The sequence below is a fragment of the Macaca nemestrina genome, chromosome 7 (genome assembly GCF_043159975.1).
Source record: "Macaca nemestrina isolate mMacNem1 chromosome 7, mMacNem.hap1, whole genome shotgun sequence".
NCBI classification, from domain to species: Eukaryota; Metazoa; Chordata; class Mammalia; order Primates; family Cercopithecidae; genus Macaca; species Macaca nemestrina.
In genome coordinates, this window is record NC_092131.1 from 177455198 (window position 1) to 177476766 (window position 21569).

General features: G+C 42.8%; 1 protein-coding gene across 7 annotated transcripts in view; it reads right to left on the reverse strand.

The window, feature by feature from the left end:
- LOC105497437 (OCA2 melanosomal transmembrane protein) overlaps positions 1 to 21569 on the reverse strand; it is a 387654-nt gene that overhangs the window by 37205 nt on the left and 328880 nt on the right. For 2 of the 7 annotated variants that reach the window (XM_011768536.3, XM_071067307.1), the window contains exon 24: positions 3242 to 4161. The exons of 4 other annotated variants lie outside the window; for them this stretch is intronic. In XM_011768536.3, coding sequence (XP_011766838.2) covers positions 4077 to 4161 — 85 coding nt within the window. In that variant the 3' untranslated portion in view covers positions 3242 to 4076. Of the gene's footprint in view, positions 1 to 3241; positions 4162 to 21569 lie in introns of those variants that run through there. One more of the 7 variants, XM_071067308.1, reaches the window with a different exon arrangement.

The window sequence follows — 21569 nt, forward strand, 5'->3', positions numbered from 1 at the left end:
ACCCCTCCCATGGTTATTCCCCTTCTCCAGAATGAATGCTGAGAGAGATCATGTTAAATAACCATCAGAATTCCCAAGTTTGTTTCCTATTACATGAGGAAGTTGCCCATCTCATACCAAGATGGTAACACAAAAGAAATACAACATCCTGATGGTAATTTTAGGAATGAGTGACTTGAAATTACCCTGCAAAGTGAGAAACAGTTGTACCAATCGTAAAAAAAAAAAAAAAAAAAAAAAAAAAAAAAAAATTCTTGATGGTCAACTTTTAATTTTATAGGCAGCATATAACATATTGGATTTGCTGCTCTAACCCATTAGCAGGTAACCACAAGGTTTGAGGGGGACCAGAGCAAGCAAGTGCAGCTCCCAGGTCCAGGTTGCCATGCTGGGTGCCCTGCCACTTGGGCCTTGTGAAATAGCACAGCACGGCTGCAGGCATCCCCAGGGCAGTCACAGACACTGTAGGGAGATGCTGGCAAGCCTTGAGGGGAGAGTCGGAGCGCAAACCTCAAGATTTGAATGAAGTCCCTGTCTTCCCGTTCTGACTAGTGAACTAGTCTTCTCTAGAAAAGCAGCTCCAGGCTGCCACTGGGCCTTGGTGCAGGTTGAAGATCTGATTGTGGAAACAGAGTGACTGCAGAACTTGGGCTGTGCATCACAAGCCAAGGGCTATCTGATCCACATAACCGTCCCGTCGGATGGGCACAGTGATCTTCCGTTATAAAGTATGTTGCATTTGCAAGACTGGGCCCCAGCGGATCTGGAAGGCACACATGCACTGCAGGAGGAAGTGGCTCAGATTCCCACGGACTCTGCTGCTGTCACATTGCCTGCGTGGGGCCGTATGTCAAAGGTAAGGCACAGCTCCTCATGCAAGCTCAGGGAGGATCAGATCCTCGTCTGCAGCACACACCATCTAGATTTTCACGGTGAATTCAGACTGTACAATGGTGTCCTTGCAGTCCCTATAACCTTTAGGACTTTATGCACGTGACGTCAGACAGACTCTAGCAAGGACAACAGCCTGTGGCAGTCCAACGTTTATAGCAGAGGCGCAGCTGCTTCCTTCGAGGTTGTCTTTTTCCATCATAATGACAGGATTTAATAAGCACTGGATTGTTCACCTGATAACTCTGGAGACAGTGTCAGGAGGGAGTGTGGGCAAGCTCGTGTGGACTCGGGTGGAAAAGCTCATGGCACTTTTAGTGTCTCCTTTCTTCAGAAGTGGACTTTTCATCTGCTGAGGAGCAAAACAGTACATAAAGCTGAGTATCTTCCATCTGCTCCTCCTGCCCCACTCCCATTCCTGGACAGCATCAGCAGTGCTTCCTGTCCCCTGGCTTCCAGCTAGTTCAGTCCTTGGACAGAGGGAAGCCACAGGATGAAAGGCATAAACTCAGGATGATTCACACGGCCCACCTCTCGCCCCCGGGACCCCGCCCTGGCTGCCAAGTGTCTCATGCTGGCACAGCCCCAGCAGAAGACCACGGCTCCCGTCCAGTCCCTCTGGACATGGCTCCCTGCACCTCCAGGTCCTGGTCACTGGCCCCTCCCCCTCAGAAACCCACAGCTGCCTCCTCTCACGGACCCTAAAGGATTGCACTATCCCTGGCTACAGTCACTTGCACTTACCCAGTGTGGGCAGCCACCTGTTTCCAGCCAGTCCTCTGGCTGCTGTGCTAGGGAAATGGAATCAAAGAGCCAGGCAGTGCCGAGAGCCTGTCTGATGCTTGAAATCTTCACTTAAAAATAAAACCAGCCATCCCTGTGGGATGACTCGCCTCAGAAACATTGAGGGGCAGTAAAGGTAGCATAGGGACAGTTTGTTGGTTGACTTTTAAATTTTAGAGCATAAACAGCTAAGAGGGAGTTGACAGGGGAAGTTAAAATGTACGGGGCCAATGAACAAGAGGTTCCAGCGGGGCAAGGTTTGTTTTAGAGGGTAACCTGGGGTAAATGACTGGAAGTGTTGGAGTGTCAGAGAAAGACCACAGAGATGAAGGACCTAGGCAGGTCCTGGGGACCCAGGGTGGGTGTAACACAGAGGGGAGTGGGGGAAGGTGGTTAGGGCAGAGAAATCAGAACTGGGGGGCACGAATAGGAACCTCAGGGGAGGCTGCGGGTATGAGCAAGAGGGAGAAATCAGCCCAGAGGTAATGGTTTTTAAGAATGAGAAGGGCTGGGCCGGGCGCGGTGGCTCATGCCTGTAATTCCAGCACTTTGGGAGGCCAAGGTAGGTGGATCACGAGGTCAGGAGATCAAGACCATTCTGGCTAACACAGTGAAACCCCATCTCTACTAAAAACACACACACACACAAAAATTAGCCGGGCGTGGTGGCAGACGCCTGTAGTGCCAGCTACTCGGGAGGCTGAGGCAGGAGAATGGTGTGAACCCGGGAGGCGGAGCTTGCAGTGAACTGAGATAGCACCACTGCACTCCAGCCCGGGCGACAGAGCGAGACTCCGTCTCAAGAATGAGAAGGGATGACTGAAGAGTAGAGAGAGGCGCCAATGAGGAGAGGCAGCGGGTGGGAGACGGGGCCTGAGCGTTGTTAAGGGATGACATGTGAAAGGATGAAAGAGCAGACGTGAGCTGAGCTGGAAGGAGCCGGACACGAGGGAGATAGTGCTGCCCCCAGGCATCCTGATGTGGGCTAGAAGAGGAAACGATGCTTTTCAGTGACCAGCTCAGGCACATCCAGGTCCAGGGAGACCAAGCAAAGTACAGGCAGTGCGGGAGCAGCGGGAAGAACCGTTTCCTAGACAGACTGTGGCAGGGGCTCCTCCGGGACATGCAGCCAGCTGCACGCGTCTGCAGGCTGCTGGGTGATGTTGTCCAACGCCACGTTTTACAATAAAATAGGGCTGCACATTGGCTTTGCTGGCAAGGAATTCAAAAGGCATATTATCATAAACACTCCCAACCTTTCAGGGAGGAACTAGGTTGCCATTCTACAATATAGACTCTGAACAGTAGACAGGGACACCCACCCTGAGGGTGCCCGTGGCAGAAATGGGACCAGAAAGTCTCCTGCTTTGCAGTTCTTAGTGTCCTGAGCAGCTTGGACCTTTTGAAGTCAGACGCTTGACACACAATCACTTCGGAGCAGCGTCCCCAGGCATTTTTATTCCAAGGTATGCACAGAAGATCGGAAACTGAAGAAGGGCTTCTTCCTCTGGGGCATAACCATGATACTGATGAGGCAGAGCAGAGGAGACCTCGGGGGAAGCCCCTTGATCTTTGTTCTCATTACCTTTGCCTTTCAGGAATGCTGCACAAAAGAACTGCATTTAATAAACACTGACTGAGCCACAGTGTCCTGCAGGGAGAGCAGGGCTGAGCGTATCCACTGTACACCTGCATAATTGATGAAAATAGCATGCACCACTTGCAAAATGGAAAATCATTACTCTTGGCTGTTAAATGTGTAAAATATCCCTTAAAAGATATCTATGATCTTCGGCAAGTCAAATTTCTGGACTTTTAATTGATAACTTTAAAACTGCAGAGAAAAACATAAATGGATAAAATGCAATTTTACATAATGTAAACTACTCCAAAGCCTTTTATCAAGGAACAGTTTAATATATAAAATGTTTCCTTATAAGCAGTAAACCTTTTCCCAGAAAGTCTATATTCAGAGAGCATACAATTTGAGTGCTGGTTATTTTAACATGAAAAGTGATTACAAGAAAAAACAAACTGTGTTTAGCCTCAAGAGAATTGACAATTAAACAGCACAAGCAATTTCGGGTGCATGTGTGTCTTTTCCTATGTATAGCAGGAAGGGTTTTGAAACATACGTATTTTTCTGGAGGAGAATCTCGAGTAAGTTATCTCGCGTTTTCTACATTTTGTCCTTGGGGAGAAAGGACACAGAGAGGAGGCCACGGTGTTCCAGCATTCACCGGAATTAGTGTTAGTGTCAAGGTCTATTCCACTGTGTCTCCATAGCATCTCCAGGGGAAGCACCTTTTCTTCTCCAAACAGTGGTGTCAGGGTAGTTTTATGACTGATGGGTTGTGATGGATGAAGTTTCCTTTAGTTTTCGAGTGACAGATGGATGTCTATTAATTCCATCCCACCACCACATGAGCCACAAGAAGATAACACATCCCAACGATGCAGGACACAATCATCATTGGGAAGCCCAACCTGAAATACAAAGAGAAATGAGTTATGGCATCCGAAATCTGGACAGCCTCATGAGATATGGACTCGTAGCTCATGGGAACATGGCCTTAGCACCTTTGCATTTTCACAACGTTCACTACCTTTTATTTCTATAAATCAGAAAGTTGTAGACTAAATTATGTGAATGCATGCTGCTATTAGTCATCTTGCATTGTGTGCAATTTTACTTGAGACCTGCTTAAGGTTTTCTCAAAATTTTAATGGCTATATGGAGCCTCTGTTTGTTCATCTATAATGTTAGACTGTTGGTCTTTCAATGCCATGTGCTGGGCCACCATTTAAATCTCTGGATGTTTCCTCTGCTTGTGTCATCTTCCAACTTTTCTTCTCTGGAGATTTCCCAGAGATCCCACTTTCCCACAGGCTCCTGAAGTCCCTCACACTTAAGGCCAAGGAGAGCTGGAGAAGTAGTGTTGGAAAGTAAGGCCAACTGTTGTGTAAGGAAAGGAATAGGGAAGAAGAAGTTTTTCTTCTGTAGTCGGTGAGGTTGAGACATGTGGACAAGGAGGGCATGCACAGATACAAAAGCAGTCATAAGAAGAGGAAAGCAACCCTCATTGTGTGCCACCTCCACTGTACCTGCATCTCCACAAATTCTTACCCCAGCTTCCAAGGACTGACAGATGCCACTTGGCATGGGTAATGCATGCTCTGTAGCCACTGCTCAGTGCTGCTCGGTCACTAAGGGAAGCCCCTGCAAATATTACGATTTTGGTTTCAAAAGGCTTAAGTTTTTTAGCAGTAAGAGCCTAGCATGTGGTAATTATAATAGTAAGGATCATGACATTCTCTCTTCCCTGGCCATAAGTGTAGGAAGAGGCTACTCAGAAAGAGCCACAGCAAGAGTCCCTCAACAGAGCTACAGTTAAACACAAAAACTGCATCCAAGAGCGAGACAGCTCCTGAAATTCTAGAGCAGACTTGGGCATTTCAAGAAAGTGGTAGGATTCTCTTGGCTTCTCTTCTGAACACATTTTATTTTACAAAACAAACAAACAAAAAGAAACACAGACCATATTTTGGGAAAACTACTTAAATTTCTTGAACTTTATTAACTTTGTTTTTTTTTTTAATTTTTTAAATTTATTTATTATTATTATACTTTAAGTTGTAGGGTACATGTGCATAATGTGCAGGTTTGTTACATATGTATACTTGTGCCATGTTGGTGTGCTGCACCCATCAACTCGTCATTTACATCAGGTATAACTCCCAATGCAATCCCTCCCCCCTTCCCCCTCCCCATGATAGGCCCCGGTGTGTGATGTTCCCCTTCCTGAGTCCAAGTGATCTCATTGTTCAGTTCCCACCTATGAGTGAGAACATGCGGTGTTTGGTTTTCTGTTCTTGTGATAGTTTGCTAAGAATGATGGTTTCCAGCTGCATCCATGTCCCTACAAAGGACACAAACTCATCCTTTTTGATGGCTGCATAGTATTCCATGGTGTATATGTGCCACATTTTCTTAATCCAATCTGTCACTGATGGACATTTAGGTTGATTCCAAGTCTTTGCTATTGTGAATAGTGCTGCAATAAACATACGTGTGCATGTGTCTTTATAGTAGCATAATTTATAATCCTTTGGGTATATACCCAGTAATGGGATGGCTGGGTCATATGGTACATCTAGTTCTAGATCCTTGAGGAATCGCCATACTGTTTTCCATAATGGTTGAACTAGTTTACAATCCCACCAACAGTGTAAAAGTGTTCCTATTTCTCCACATCCTCACCAGCACCTGTTGTTTCCTGACTTTTTAATGATCGCCATTCTAACTGGTGTGAGATGGTATCTCATTGTGGTTTTGATTTGCATTTCTCTGATGGCCAGTGATGATGAGCATTTTTTCATGTGTCTGTTGGCTGTATGAATGTCTTCTTTTGAGAAATGTCTGTTCATATCCTTTGCCCACTTTTTGATGGGGTTGTTTGTTTTTTTCTTGTAAATTTGTTTGAGTTCTTTCTAGGTTCTGGATATTAGCCCTTTGTCAGATGAGTAGATTGCAAAAATTTTCTCCCATTCTGTAGGTTGTCTGTTCACTCTGATGGTAGTTTCTTTTGCTGTGCAGAAGCTCTTTAGTTTAATGAGATCCCATTTGTCAATTTTGGCTTTTGCTGCCATTGCTTTTGGTGTTTTAGACATGAAGTCTTTGCCCATGCCTATGTCCTGAATGGTACTACCTAGGTTTTCCTCTAGGATTTTTATGGTATTAGGTCTAACATTTAAGTCTCTAATCCATCTTGAATTAATTTTCGTATAAGGAGTAAGGAAAGGATCCAGTTTCAGCTTTCTACTTATGGCTAGCCAATTTTCCCAGCACCATTTATTAAATAGGGAATCCTTTCCCCATTTCTTGTTTCTCTCAGGTTTGTCAAAGATCAGATGTCTGTAGATGTGTGGTATTTTTTCTGAGGACTCTGTTCTGTTCCATTGGTCTATATCTCTGTTTTGGTACCAGTACCATGCTGTTTTGGTTACTGTAGCCTTGTAGTATAGTTTGAAGTCAGGTAGCGTGATGCCTCCAGCTTTGTTCTTTTGACTTAGGATTGTCTTGGAGATGCAGGCTCTTTTTTGGTTCCATATGAATTTTAAAGCAGTTTTTTCCAATTCTGTGAAGAAACTCATTGGTAGCTTGATGGGGATGGCATTGAATCTATAAATTACCTTGGGCAGTATGGCCATTTTCACAATATTGATTCTTCCTATCCATGAGCATGGTATGTTCTTCCATTTGTTTGTGTCCTCTTTTATTTCACTGAGCAGTGGTTTGTAGTTCTCCTTGAAGAGGTCCTTTACATTCCTTGTAAGTTGGATTCCTAGGTATTTTATTCTCTTTGAAGCAATTGTGAATGGAAGTTCATTCCTGATTTGGCTCTCTGTTTGTCTGTTACTGGTGTATAAGAATGCTTGTGATTTTTGCACATTAATTTTGTATCCTGAGACTTTGCTGAAGTTGCTTATCAGCTTAAGGAGATTTTGGGCTGAGACAATAGGGTTTTCTAAATATACAATCATGTCATCTGCAAACAGGGACAATTTGATTTCTTCTTTTCCTAACTGAATACCCTTGATTTCTTTCTCTTGCCTAATTGGCCTAGCCAGAACTTCCAACACTATGTTGAATAGGAGTGTTGAGAGAGGGCATCCCTGTCTTGTGCCAGTTTTCAAAGGGAATTTTTCCAGTTTTTGCCCATTCAGTATGATATTGGCTGTGGGTTTGTCATAAATACCTCTTATTATTTTGAGGTACGTTCCATCAATACCGAATTTATTGAGCGTTTTTAGCATGAAGGGCTGTTGAATTTTGTCAAAAGCCTTTTCTGCATCTATTGAGATAATCATGTGGTTCTTGTCTTTGGTTCTGTTTATATGCTGGATTATGTTTATTGATTTGCGAATGTTGAACCAGCCTTGCATCCCAGGGATGAAGCCCACTTGATCATGGTGGATAAGCTTTTTGATGTGTTGCTGAATCCGGTTTGCCAGTATTTTATTGAGGATTTTTCATCGATGTTCATCAGGGATATTGGTCTAAAATTCTCTTTTTTTGTTGTGTCTCTGCCAGGCTTTGGTATCAGGATGATGTTGGCCTCATAAAATGAGTTAGGGAGGATTCCCTCTTTTTCTATTGATTGGAATAGTTTCAGAAGGAATGGTACCAGCTCCTCCTTGTACCTCTGGTAGAATTCAGCTGTGAATCCATCTGGTCCTGGACTTTTTTTGGTTGGTAGGCTATTAATTATTGCCTCAATTTCAGAGCCTGCTATTGGTCTATTCAGGGATTCAACTTCTTCCTGGTTTAGTCTTGGAAGAGTGTAAGTGTTCAGGAAATTATCCATTTCTTCTAGATTTTCCAGTTTATTTGCGTAGAGGTGTTTATAGTATTCTCTGATGGTAGTTTGTATTTCTGTGGGGTCGGTGGTGATATCCCCTTTATCATTTTTAATTGCGTCGATTTGATTCTTCTCTCTTTTCTTCTTTATTAGTCTTGCTAGTGGTCTGTCAATTTTGTTGATCTTTTCAAAAAACCAACTCCTGGATTCATTGATTTTTTGGAGGGTTTTTTGTGTCTCTATCTCCTTCAGTTCTGCTCTGATCTTAGTTATTTCTTGCCTTCTGCTAGCTTTCGAATGTGTTTGCTCTTGCTTCTCTAGTTCTTTTAATTGCGATGTTAGAGTGTCAATTTTAGATCTTTCCTGCTTTCTCTTGTGGGCATTTAGTGCTATAAATTTCCCTCTACACACTGCTTTAAATGTGTCCCAGAGATTCTGGTATGTTGTATCTTTGTTCTCATTGGTTTCAAAGAACATCTTTATTTCTGCCTTCATTTCGTTACGTACCCAGTAGTCATTCAGGAGCAGGTTGCTCAGTTTCCATGTAGTTGAGCGGTTTTGATTGAGTTTCTTAGTCCTGAGTTCTAGTTTGATTGCACTGTCGTCTGAGAGACAGTTTGTTACAATTTCTGTTCTTGTACATTTGCTGAGGAGTGCTTTACTTCCAACTATATGGTCAATTTTGGAGTAAGTACGATGTGGTGCTGAGAAGAATGTATATTCTGTTGATTTGGGGTGGAGAGTTCTATAGATGTCTATTAGGTCTGCTTGCTGCAGAGATGAGTTCAATTCCTGGATATCCTTGTTAACTTTCTGTCTCGTTGATCTGTCTAACGTTGACAGTGGAGTGTTGAAGTCTCCCATTATTATTGTATGGGAGTCTAAGTCTCTTTGTAAGTCTCTAAGGACTTGCTTTATGAATCTAGGTGCTCCTGTATTGGGTGCATATATATTTAGGATAGTTAGCTCTTCCTGTTGAATTGATCCCTTTTCCATTATGTAATGGCCTTCTTTGTCTCTTTTGATCTTTGATGGTTTAAAGTCTGTTTTATCAGAGACTAGTATTGCAACCCCCACTTTTTTTTGTTCTCCATTTGCTTGGTAAATCTTCCTCCATCCCTTTATTTTGAGCCTATGTATGTCTCTGCGTGTGAGATGGGTCTCCTGAATACAGCAGACTGATGGGTCTTGACTCTTTATCCAGTTTGCCAGTCTGTGTCTTTTAATTGGAGCATTTAGTCCATTTACATTTAAGGTTAAGATTGTTATGTGTGAACTTGATCCTGCCATTATGATATTAACTGGTTATTTTGCTCGTTAGTTGATGCAGTTTCTTCCTAGCCTCAATGGTCTTTACATTTTGGCATGTTTTTGCAATGGCTGGTACCGGTTGTTCCTTTCCATGTTGAGTGCTTCCTTCAGGGTCTCTTGTAAAGCAGGCCTAGTGGTGACAAAATCTCTAAGCATTTGCTTATCTGTAAAGGATTTTATTTCTCCTTCACTTATGAAACTTAGTTTGGCTGGATATGAAATTCTGGGTTTAAAATTCTTTTCTTTAAGAATGTTGAATATTGGCCCCCACTCTCTTCTGGCTTGGAGAGTTTCTGCCGAGAGATCTGCTGTTAGTCTGATGGGCTTCCCTTTGTGGGTAAACCGACCTTTCTCTCTGGCTGCCCTTAAGATTTTTTCCTTCATTTCAACTTTGGTGAATCTGGCAATTATGTGTCTTGGAGTTGCTCTTCTCGAGGAGTATCTTTGTGGCGTTCTCTGTATTTCCTGGATTTGAATGTTGGCCTGCCCTACTAGGTTGGGGAAGTTCTCCTGGATGATATCCTGAAGAGTGTTTTCCAACTTGGGTCCATTTTCCCCCTCACTTTCAGGCACCCCAATCAGACGTAGATTTGGTCTTTTTACATAATCCCATACTCCTTGCAGGCTTTGTTCATTTCTTTTTCTTCTTTTTTCTTTTGGTTTCTCTTCTTGCTTCATTTCATTCATTTGATCCTCAATCACTGATACTCTTTCTTCCAGTTGATCGAGTCAGTTACTGAAGCTTGTGCATTTGTCATGTATTTCTCGTGTCATGGTTTTCATCTCTTTCATTTCGTTTATGACCTTCTCTGCATTAATTACTCTAGCCATCAATTCTTCCACTTTTTTTTCAAGATTTTTAGTTTCTTTGCGCTGGGTACGTAATTCCTCCTTTAGCTCTGAGAAATTTGATGGACTGAAGCCTTCTTCTCTCATCTCATCAAAGTCATTCTCCGTCCAGCTTTGATCCGTTGCTGGCGATGAGCTGCGCTCCTTTGCCGGGGGAGATGCGCTCTTATTTTTTGAATTTCCAGCTTTTCTGCCCTGCTTTTTCCCCATCTTTGTGGTTTTATCTGCCTCTGGTCTTTGATGATGATGATGTACTGATGGGGTTTTGGTGTAGGTGTCCTTCCTGTTTGATAATTTTCCTTCTAACAGTCAGGACCCTCAGCTGTAGGTCTGTTGGAGATTGCTTGAGGTCCACTCCAGACCCTGTTTGCCTGGGTATCAGCAGCAGAGGCTGCAGAAGATAGAATATTTCTGAACAGCAAGTGTACCTGTCTGATTCTTGCTTTGGAAGCTTCCTCTCAAGGGTGTACTCCACCCTGTGAGGTGTGGGGTGTCAGACTGCCCCTAGTGGGGGATGTCTCCCAGTTAGGCTACTCAGGGGTCAGGGACCCACTTGAGCAGGGAGTCTGTCCCTTCTCAGATCTCAACCTCCATGTTGGGAGATCCACTGCTCTCTTCAAAGCTGTCAGACAGAGTCGTTTGCGTCTGCAGAGGTTTCTGTTGTGTTTGTTATTGTTTACTGTGCCTTGTCCCCAGAGGTGAAGTCTACAGAGACAGGCAGGTTTCCTTGAGCTGCTGTGAGCTCCACCCAGTTCGAGCTTCCCAGCAGCTTTGTTTACCTACTTAAGCCTCAGCAATGGCGGGCGCCCCTCCCCCAGCCTCGCTGCTGCCTTGCTGGTAGATCACAGACTGCTGTGCTAGCAATGAGGGAGGCTCCGTGGGTGTGGGACCCTCCCGGCCAGGTGTGGGATATGATCTCCTGGTGTGCCTGTTTGCTTAAAGCGCAGTATTAGGGTGGGAGTTACCCGATTTTCCAGGTGTTGTGTGTCTCAGTTCCCCTGGCTAGGAAAAGGGATTCCCTTCCCCCTTGCGCTTCCCAGGTGAGGCGATGCCTCGCCCTGCTTCAGCTCTCGCTGGTCGGGCTGCAGCAGCTGACCAGCACTGATCCTCCGGCACTCCCCAGTGAGATGAACCCAGTACCTCAGTTGAAAATGCAGAAATCACTGGTCTTCTGTGTCGCTCGCGCTGGGAGTTGGAGACTGGAGCTGTTCCTATTCGGCCATCTTGCTCCACCCCCTAACTTTGTTTTTGAAAATAACTGAACATGTTTGCAAAATATCAGCCCTGATCATTGAATTCTGGAAAAACACAACAACCCACGACAGTGTCTGGTCAACTCCAGGCATCACAGACATCACTGCAAGCCTTCATGCAAACACAAAGCCTTTGTTCCTCTGTGACAGATTGTGTAGAGTGAGTCAGTGTCAGATCAAATGCTGAGAGTCTCAATCTGGGTGCTAAGACACCTGGTCATGTTTCGGAAGCAAATTCACCTTGTCAAGGGGCAAATTCCACAAAAAGCATACCTTGCTTGAGAAGCCCAAGACTGGAGAAAGTTCCTGGTGGGTGGTTTTGCCATGCTCCCAAGTGAGAGTCACTGATGTCTTGGGGATGGCACCAATGCAGAGAAGGAGCATCACGTAGCATCACCAAACATTTTCATTTCACCCAGAACTGATGCAAGCACTCAGACCCATCGGAAACCCTACTGTCCCTCACAACACCTAGTCACTGTGACACTCTCCACGCTCAGGACCCTCTCAACTGCCCACACTGCCTTCTGGAATTGGCATCATCACACCTACTGGAGAGGCAGGATGTTGAGAGGTAAGCAGGCTTGCCTGGGTCTCTCAGATAGTTTGCTCTGGTGCGACAATCCAAATGCATCAGTCTAACTCTAAAGTGTGTACTCTTAATCACTACATATGCTGCCTCCCTGTGGACATGGATAAACCATAACAATGGCAACTTGCCATTAGTAAGTAAATGACTTACTGAAGATCTGCTGTATGCTAAGGGCCTCATAGACTAGACGTTGATGTTATCTATTATTTCCCAAACATAGTGAGGCATGTCATGTTTTCCCTATTATACAGATGAAGAAATTGAAGCTTGTATATAGTAGGGAACTTGACAAAGGTCACCACCAGTAAAAGGCAGAGATGGTGTCTTAGAATATTCTGCTGGCTTCAAAACCCAAATGCATTTTCCCAACACAGACAGGTACCCCAATACACTAGCTTAGGGCTCTAGTTTTCAATTCCTGCTCTTGCCCAGTGGCATCACTTTGGAAAAGTATTAAATGTCTCCATAACTCAATTTTTTTAATAAAATGAAGGTAATAACAGTACCTAAGAGTGCTATGAGGATTCCATGAGTTCACCCTTATAAATCCCTTAGAACAGTGAGAACAGTGTTTGGCCACATAATGAGTCCTCAACAAGTTTTAGACACAGACCAGTGCTCCTCAAACCAGGGCACATGCACCAAAGTGCAAGTTGACAGGGATTACAAAGTGCCCAAAATCACAGAGTAAGCCTGGAGCACCTCCCTGGTGCATGAATTGTGTTTGGTGATAAGGAATTTAACGACACAAATACATATGAGTTTACTGGAGAAGAGAATGTAATTGTTTTAGTCTCCAATTAAAGACGATAAAGCAGGTTTCTAGTTCTGAAGCAAGATGAAGTGGATGCATTTCTTCCAATTCGTCCCACTGAGCAGAGCTAAAAACTTGGCATTTTATAGAAAACAAGCATAAGGAGACTGTAAAGATGAAGAGGAAGCAGATCAGCTGGGGGCCTTGGGATCCCGAAGAATGGCATAGAGACAGGTTTCCTTTTTGTTTCCCCTCATATGTCCTAGACTAGGTGCTGGGAAGCTGGTATGTCAGTGGGTACTACAAAGAAAACAAAAAGCCCCAAGAGAAGCCTGCTCTCCCTAGCCAGAAAGCCAGGAAAGGGGCACTAAAGCTAGACATAACACTCCTAGATAATAACTGCTCCCGCCAAACTCCACAGGAAAAAAAAGTAAGCTCCTTGGTGAAGGCCAAGTGGGAACCAGAACTTCCACACTCACCAGACTGTAACAAGCCCCTCTCCTGTGGTAACAGCAAAGACCACATGGGGATCCTGTGAGCCAGGGGTGTTTCAAGTTGAATGAGAAAAGTCAATCAACAGAAGCTAATACTGCGGTGATACAGATGTCGAAATTATCTGAAAAGGATTTCAAAGCAGCTACCATAAAAATTCTTCAACAAGCAATGAGAAACACACTTGAAATAAATGAAAAAAAAAAAAAAAAAAAAAAAGGAAAGTCTCAGACAAGAAATCAAAATTATAAAGGAGGACCACATGGAAATTTTAGAACTGAAAATGAAACAACTGAAGTAAAACTCTAACGGAATGGGCACCATAATATAATGGAGAGTATAAAGGAAAGAATCGGGGAACTTGAAGATACAACAACAGAAATTATTCATCTGAAAAATGAAAAAAGACTGAAAAACAAAAGGAACCAACCCTCAGCGATCTGTGGGACACGAACAAAAGATCTAACATTTGTATCATTAGAGAAAGAGGGCAGGGATGAAAAGATATTCAAAGAAATAATGATTTAAAAATTGGTAAAAGATATAAACCTAGAGATTTAAGAAGCTGGGCAAATCCTAAAAAGGCTAGACACCCCCCAAATCTATGCCAAGACACAACAATCCACAAATCGAACTCATGAAAACTAAAGAAAGATAAAATTTCTTGAAAGCAGTGAGAGATAAATGACAATTTGCCTATAGAGAAAAACTACAAGTCTCTCCTCAGAAACCATGGAGGCCAGAAAAAAGTGGCGTAATATTTTTAACTGCTAAAAGGCAAGAACAATCAACCCAGATTTCTATATCCATCAAATATATCCTTCAGGAATGAAGGGAGACTCAAGACATTCTCAGATGATGAAAAACTAGAAGAGCAGCAGACTTACCCTGAAAGTACTGCTAAGAAGGTCTTCAAACAGAAATGAAATGATAAAAAGAAGGAATCTTGGAGTATCAGGAAGAAATAACAAGAAAGAGCAAATGTATGGTTAAATATGATACACTTTCTTTTTCATCTTGAGTTTTCAAATTATGTTTGATGGCTGAAACAAAATAAAATAGCAAAATAGTAAAAGCACAGATAAAGATAAACCATACAAACAGTAATCAAAAGAGTAGGAATGGCTATATTAATATCACATGAAGTATATTTCAGAGCAAAGAACATTTCCAAGGCAGAGAGGGATATTGCATATAGATAAAACAATCCACCAGGAGATCATAGTTATCCTGAATGTGTATTCACCAAATAACTGGGCTGAAAAATACATGAAACAAAAACTGACAAAATGACAAGAGAAAGTAAATGACAAGAGAAAGTGGCACATGCACAAATGGATTATAGACTGACAAATCCACTATTATAGATGGAGACTTTTACTCTCTCTCTACAATTCATGGAAGAACTAAAAAGAAATTCAGCAGAGAGAACTCAGCAATATCTCCCAGCAATCAAATCTTGCTGATACTATAAAGTGCTCCAGCTAACAGCAGAATGCACATTCTTTTCAGCATCCAAGAAACATTCAGCAAGACAGATCATATCCTGGCCCAAAAAACAAACATCAACAAGTTTAAAAGAATTACAATTATAAAGAGAGTTTTTTTTCTTACCATAAGCAATCAAACTGGAAATCAGAGAAATCAGTAACAGAAAGGTAACAAGAAACTATCCAAGCATTTTCAGGTTAAAGATCATACTTCTAAATAATTCACAGATCTGAGAGATTGTCACAAGGAAAGTAAAAGAAAACACATTGAACTGAATGAAAATGGAGCATCATTTTCTAATTTATGATCTCTGTGTTACCTCAACCCTATAAAGAAAATCATCTAGGAATAGAAAGCAAATTAAAAACTACAGCTAACATCTCACTCGTTGAGAGGGAAATGTATAGCACTAAATGTTTGTATTAGAAAAGAGAAAAGGTCTTAAATCAGTAATTTAAGTTCCCATCTTAAGGAAATAGAAAAGAATTTAAAAATAAACCCAAAAACAAGCAGAAGAAAAGAAATAATAAAGATAAGAGCATAAATTCATGAATTTAAAAATAGGAAAACAGTGGGGAAAAATCAATGAAGCAAAGCTGATTTTTTTTAAAAGATCAATAAAATTAACCAACTTCTAGAAGGACTGACAAGTAAAAAGAGAAAAAAGACATAAATGATCAGTATCAATGAAAGAGGCGTTATCACAACAGACCCTGAAGACATCAAAAGATTAAAAGTTTCTCATATTAACTACTGTTGTACTATTAACAATTGTAAACATATACACTTAACAACTAGAATGAAATAATTTAACTCACCCTATATATATTAGAAAATTTAAACTGGTAGTTAGAGACCTTCCAAAAAAGAAAACTGTATGGCCAGATTGTCTCACTGGTGAATTCTGCAAAATATTTAAAGAACTAACACTAATTCTATACAAATGCTACCAGAAAATAGAAGGGAAGGGAACATCATTTTCTAACTTATGATCCCTGTACTACCTCAACCCTATAAAGAAAATCATCTAGGAAAAGGAAGCAAATGAAGAAACTACAGCTAACATAATACTTAATGGTGAGAAACTGAATGCTTCTCTTGCACAGGATTCTCACCACTCTTATTCCACATAGTACTGAAAGCCCAAGTCAGTATAATAAGGCAAAAGACACACAAACTAAAATAGATGAAATAAAATTCTCTCCACTTGCACTTGACATAATAGTTTACATTTTAAAATCCCAAGAAATCAAAGAAGAAGAAGAAAAAAAAGCAAAACAAAACACTTCTAAAACTAATCAGTGAGCAGTAAGTTCAGTAAGGACCACAACACAAGATCAACATTCAAACATTATTTTTTCCTATATACTACCAATGAATACACAAAAATAAAAATTAAAAACACAATACCGGCCGGGCGCGGTGGCTCAAGCCTGTAATCCCAGCACTTTGGGAGGCCGAGACAGGTGGATCACGAGGTCAGGAGATCGAGACCATCCTGGCTAACCCGGTGAAACCCCGTCTCTACTAAAAAATACAAAAAAATAGCCGGGCAAGATGGCGGGCGACTGTACTCCCAGCTACTCGGGAGGCTGAGGCAGGAGAATGGCGTGGACCCGGGAGGCGGAGCTTGCAGTGAGCTGAGATCCGGCCACTGCACTCCAGCCTGGGCGACAGAGCGAGACTCCGTCTCAAAAAAAAAAAAAAAAAAAAAAAAAAAAAAAAAAAAAAAACACAATACCACTGAAAATCACTCCAATTAAAATTAAACACTTAGGCATAAACTTAAATCTTGTTTTAAACTTAAATCTTGTTTGTAACTTACAGCACACCAGCATCTGTGCTGTAAGTTACAAAACGGTGATTTAAAAAAAAAAAAAAAAAACCCAAAGCAGTTCTAGATAAATGGAGAGACACAGAGTGTTCATGAATGGAAGACTCAACATAGACAAAATGTTGATTTGCCCCAAATTGATTCTAGGTTTAATGCAATTCCTAGCAAGAATTTTTCTAGCCACAGACAAGCTTATCCTAAAATGTATATGGAAAAGCACAGGCTTTAGAATAGCAAAGACAATCTTAGCAAAGAAGAATTGAATGGGAGACTCATTCTATCCACCATGAAAGTCTACTGTGTAACGCCAGTCATCAAGGCAGTACAGCACGGAGGCAGATACAGACACGTGGACCAGTGGGCCAGAACACAGAACCTGAAAACAGACCCACAAAGACACGCCCAACTTATTTTTTTTAAGATACGGGGTCTCACTCTGTCATCCAGGCTGGAGCGCATTGGCATCACCACAGCTCCCTGCAGCCTCCACCTCCCAGGCTCAGGGGATGCTCTTGCCTCAGCCTCCCAGCCAGCTGGAACTACAGGTGCCACCATGCTCAACATGCCCAACTTATTTTTGACAAAGATGTGAAAGTGAGTCTTTGCAAGAACAGCCTTTTCTTTCTTTAGATAAATGTAAGGGGTATAAGTGCAGTTTCGTAACATGGACATACTGCATAGTGGTGAGGTCTGGGCTTTTAGTGTAACATCACCAGAATAATGTACTTTTAAGTAATTTCCCATCCCTCACCCTCTCCCACCCTCCCACCCTTCTGAGTCTACAATGTCTATTATTCCATACTCTATGTCCATGTGAGACAGAGCAGACACAGGACTCAGCCCACCTCCACTAATGTATTTTTCCATACATGCCCATTGGCCAGACCTTGCAAGCTGTCTGAAGAAACTGAGATAAGCAGCTTCCCACCATAAATCTTATTCAAGTTGCCATACCTGCTGACTGCAGGACCTCAAAAACCTAAAACAAGCAACATCCTAACATAAACATCACTCAAAAAAAGTTAACTCCATCACCAGCATGTACCTAAGAGCAGAATAATGAGCCATCTTTAACCTATGATGTATTATAATACTAAAATCCCCACCCAGGGAGAGGCTTATCTGCCATTTTCTAATCATGTGGCGTACGGTTCACCATGCCCCCTGACCAGCCTGTGCACTCTCACACTCCACCCTGCACATCAGTGATGCTTACCTACTTCACAAATCATGCATGTCGCCCTCCTTAAGACACCACAATGCACTCCCTTCAGGGTGTCAGCCAGGTAAATTTTGTTCCTGCACTAAATCTCCCTTATGCCCAACCTTTCTGGGCATAAGTCTTAATGGACCTTGTCTAAAAACAGTTTGCCTAACCTTGTGTTAATTTCTATTACGCTGAGAGCCAAAAATCTCATGCTAATAACATGTGTACATGTTATTTAAGCTCCTGCTTATAAGTGAGGACATGTGGCATTTGTCTGTTTCTGAGTTATTTCACTTAAGAAAAGGACCTCCAGTTCCATCCATGTTGCCACAGATGATATGATTTCATTTGTTATGGCTGAGTAGTATTCCACTGGGCATATATGCCACACTTTAGGATGCCCTTTTTGACAAATACTTCTAGAGCAATTGGGTATCTAAATGTTAGAAAATAAATTTCAACCTCAACCTCACACTTTATACAAGCATTAACTCGTAATGGATCATGGATTTAAATGCAAAATGTAAAACTACAAAACATTGAGAAGAAAGCATAGGATAAAAATCTAAGGCCTACAGTTTAGTGAAGAGTTCCTAGGCATGACACCAAAGGTATGATTCCGTAAGAAAAAAAAAATTTTTTTATAAAATCAACTTCATCAAAATAAAAATAATTTTAAACATTTGCTCAATAAAAGACCCTGCTAAGACAGTATAAAGACATGCTGCTGACTAGGAGAAGACATTTGCAGACCATAGACCAGTCAAAGGATTCTTATCTAGAATATATGAAGAGATCTCAAAACTCAATGGTACAAACACCAAACAATCCAATTAGAAAATGAGCAAAAGATATGAAGAGACATTTCATTGAAGCTGTATGAGTGGAAAACCACACATAAAAAGATGCCTCACATCACTAGCCATCAGGGAAGTGGGCGATGATGCGGCTGCTGTGAGTGCTTGTGATGCTGGCATGATGGAGATGTCCCTGGCTGTGGGAGGGCCCTTCCTGTGGGGAGACAGGCAGCCGGTGCCCACTACACAGCTGGCTAGCTCGGAGCCAGGTGCTTTCCTGGGAAGCAGGGCTGCTGGGCCGGGAGGAGACTGTGCCCCAGGGAGAAGGTGAGGCTGCCCTGGCATTGGGCAGGAGTGAGTGGTGAGGACCTGGCAAAGGTAGGTGAAGACAGCCTCTGTGTCCATTTAACAAGGCAGAGTTTCAGACAGGGTGCAAGGCAGCCAGAGAGACATTTACTATTCACTGAGCTTCAGGAGAGCTGATCACCCCAGGCCAAGGCCAACACTGCCCAGTGTCCTCACTAAGAAACCCCTCAGGGCACAGGTTCCAACTTAGCCATTGGGAGGTGGGGGTGTGGGGAGTGGAGAGAGACTGAGAGAGAGAGAGATAGGAGGGAAGGGAGAGGGAGAGAGAGACAGAGGGAGAAATGGGAGTCATTGAGAAACAGAAGGGACAGGGGAGAGAGAGAGAGACAGAAGGAAAAAGGGAGAGGGATCAGAGGAAGTACAGAAAGAGGGAAGAGGGAGAGGGGGAGGGAGAGAGAAAGGAGGGACAGAGAGAAGGAGAGAGGGAAAGAGAGAGAGAGGGGAAAATAGAGGGGAGAGAGGAGAGGCAGGAGGGGGAGGAGAGAGGGAAAGAGAGAGAGAGGGGAAAATAGAGGGGAGAGAGGAGGGACAGAGGGAAGGAGAGAGGGAAAGACAGAGGGGAAAATAGAGGGGAGAGAGGATAGGCAGGAGGGGGAGGAGACTGGCATCAAATGCCAGCTCTAGTATTTTATATTCTGGCTTCATCATCTGCTTACTGGGTTACCATCAGCCAACAAAAACTAACACTCACACCGAAAGGCATTTTGCACATTCCACACGATCCCTGAAAGAGCCCTTATCTCATAAAGATGCACACAGTAGGGCTTCCATGGATGAAACTCTGCCCTTCCAGTCCAGAGACAACTCAAGGTAAACTGCCCCCTTTTTATAGACCAGGAGCCAACAAACTACAGCCCCAGGCCAAATGTGGTCACCGCCTTTTTCTTGTGAGGAAACTCCGCTGGGACTGGGACGCAGCTGCCCATGCATTTGTTTGCTGTCTATGGCCGCCCCAGAGCCACCAAGGCAGAGTCCAGTGGAGCGGTTGGACAGAGGCTTTGTGATCCACAAAGCCTGAAATATGCAGTCGCCCTTACTGAAAACATTTGCTGCCCCTAAGAATATCAGGTCCTGGGAAGGTGACAGTGTTACCGGAAAGGGGTCCTGATCCAGACCCAAGAGAGGGTTCTTGGATCTTGCACAGAAAAAATTTGAGGTGAATCCATAGAGTAAAGTGTATTAAGAACACAAAGGAATAAAGAATGGCTAGTCCATAGGCAGAGCAGCAGCTTGGGCTGCTGGACTAAGGATACGTGTAGCTATTTCTTGATTATATGCTAAACAAGGGGTGTATTATTCATGAGTTTTCCAGGACAGGGGTGGGCAATTCCCAGAACTGAGGGTTCCTCCCATTTTTAGACCGTACAGGGTAACTTCCTGATGTTGCCGTGGCATTTGTGAACTGTCAAGGTGCTGGTGGGCGTGTCTGTTACCAGATGAACGTGGCAGGCCAGGTTTCACTGACGCAGGCCTCCATAACAACTGCCTCAGCACTGAGTGGTTCGGTTCAATATCAAAAGCTGAGAGAGCCAGTGCCCCGTTATACAAAGACTGGAATGCAACAAAATCCCACCAAGAATTTGGCCCAGGCCTCTCCAAGATAACGAGGGAATTCTTAACAGGACCCGTTCAGGATTAAGCAAGTTTTATTGGGGGTCTGAAGGAACTCCCCAAACATCCATGATTTAGCAGGAGACAAGACCATCACCCCAGCACCTGGAACCGTTTAGATGAAGTAAATTTACTGAGGTTCCAGAGGAAGGTCTTCAGGACTCAAGTGTTAGTTACAGATAAGAAGTTAATCACTTATGTCTTTAGATGAATGAATCACACTTACATGTAGACATATAGCTTAGAAGGTTATTGCTGGGAGGCTGTGATCTTGAGTTGGTCTGGAGATATTTTCCAGGCCTTCTCCCTGTAACCAGTTACAGAAATAAAACTCTTTCCTTTCCCAGTTCATCTGCATCCCATTATTGGGCCTCGAGAATAAGAAGCCCAACCCTCAGTTTGGTCTGGGAACAGGAATGCATTATAATTAGTGTATGATGAGCCGTGCGAACAATCAGAGGTCACTGTCATCGCTATCTTGGTTTTGGTGGGTTTTGGCCAGTTTCTTTAATGCAACCTGTTTTATCAGCAAGGTCTTTGTGACTTATATCTTGTGCCAACTTCCTACATCATCCTGTGAATTAGAATGCGTACCCTCCTGGGAATGCTGCCCAGCAGGCCTCAGCCTCATTTTACCCAGCCCCTATTCAAGATGGAGTCACTCTGGTTCAAACACCTCTGTCCAAAATGCAAGGAAGTCCGACCAATAAACATGTTGTGTAGTCTTACATTTTCAACTCTCACATTTTTTAAAGTAAAAGGAAATGGATGAAATTAAGTATAATAATATATTTTATTTAACCTAACACATCCAAAATATTTGACCATATAGTCAACATAACATTTTGATGGAATAGTTGACATTTTTAAAATACTAAACCTTTGAATTCCAGTATGGATGTTCTACCCACGGCACTGAAGCATGCCCTGAGAAGGACCCTATGGTCATCTCTAAAAAGAATCTGTGCTCAGAGGT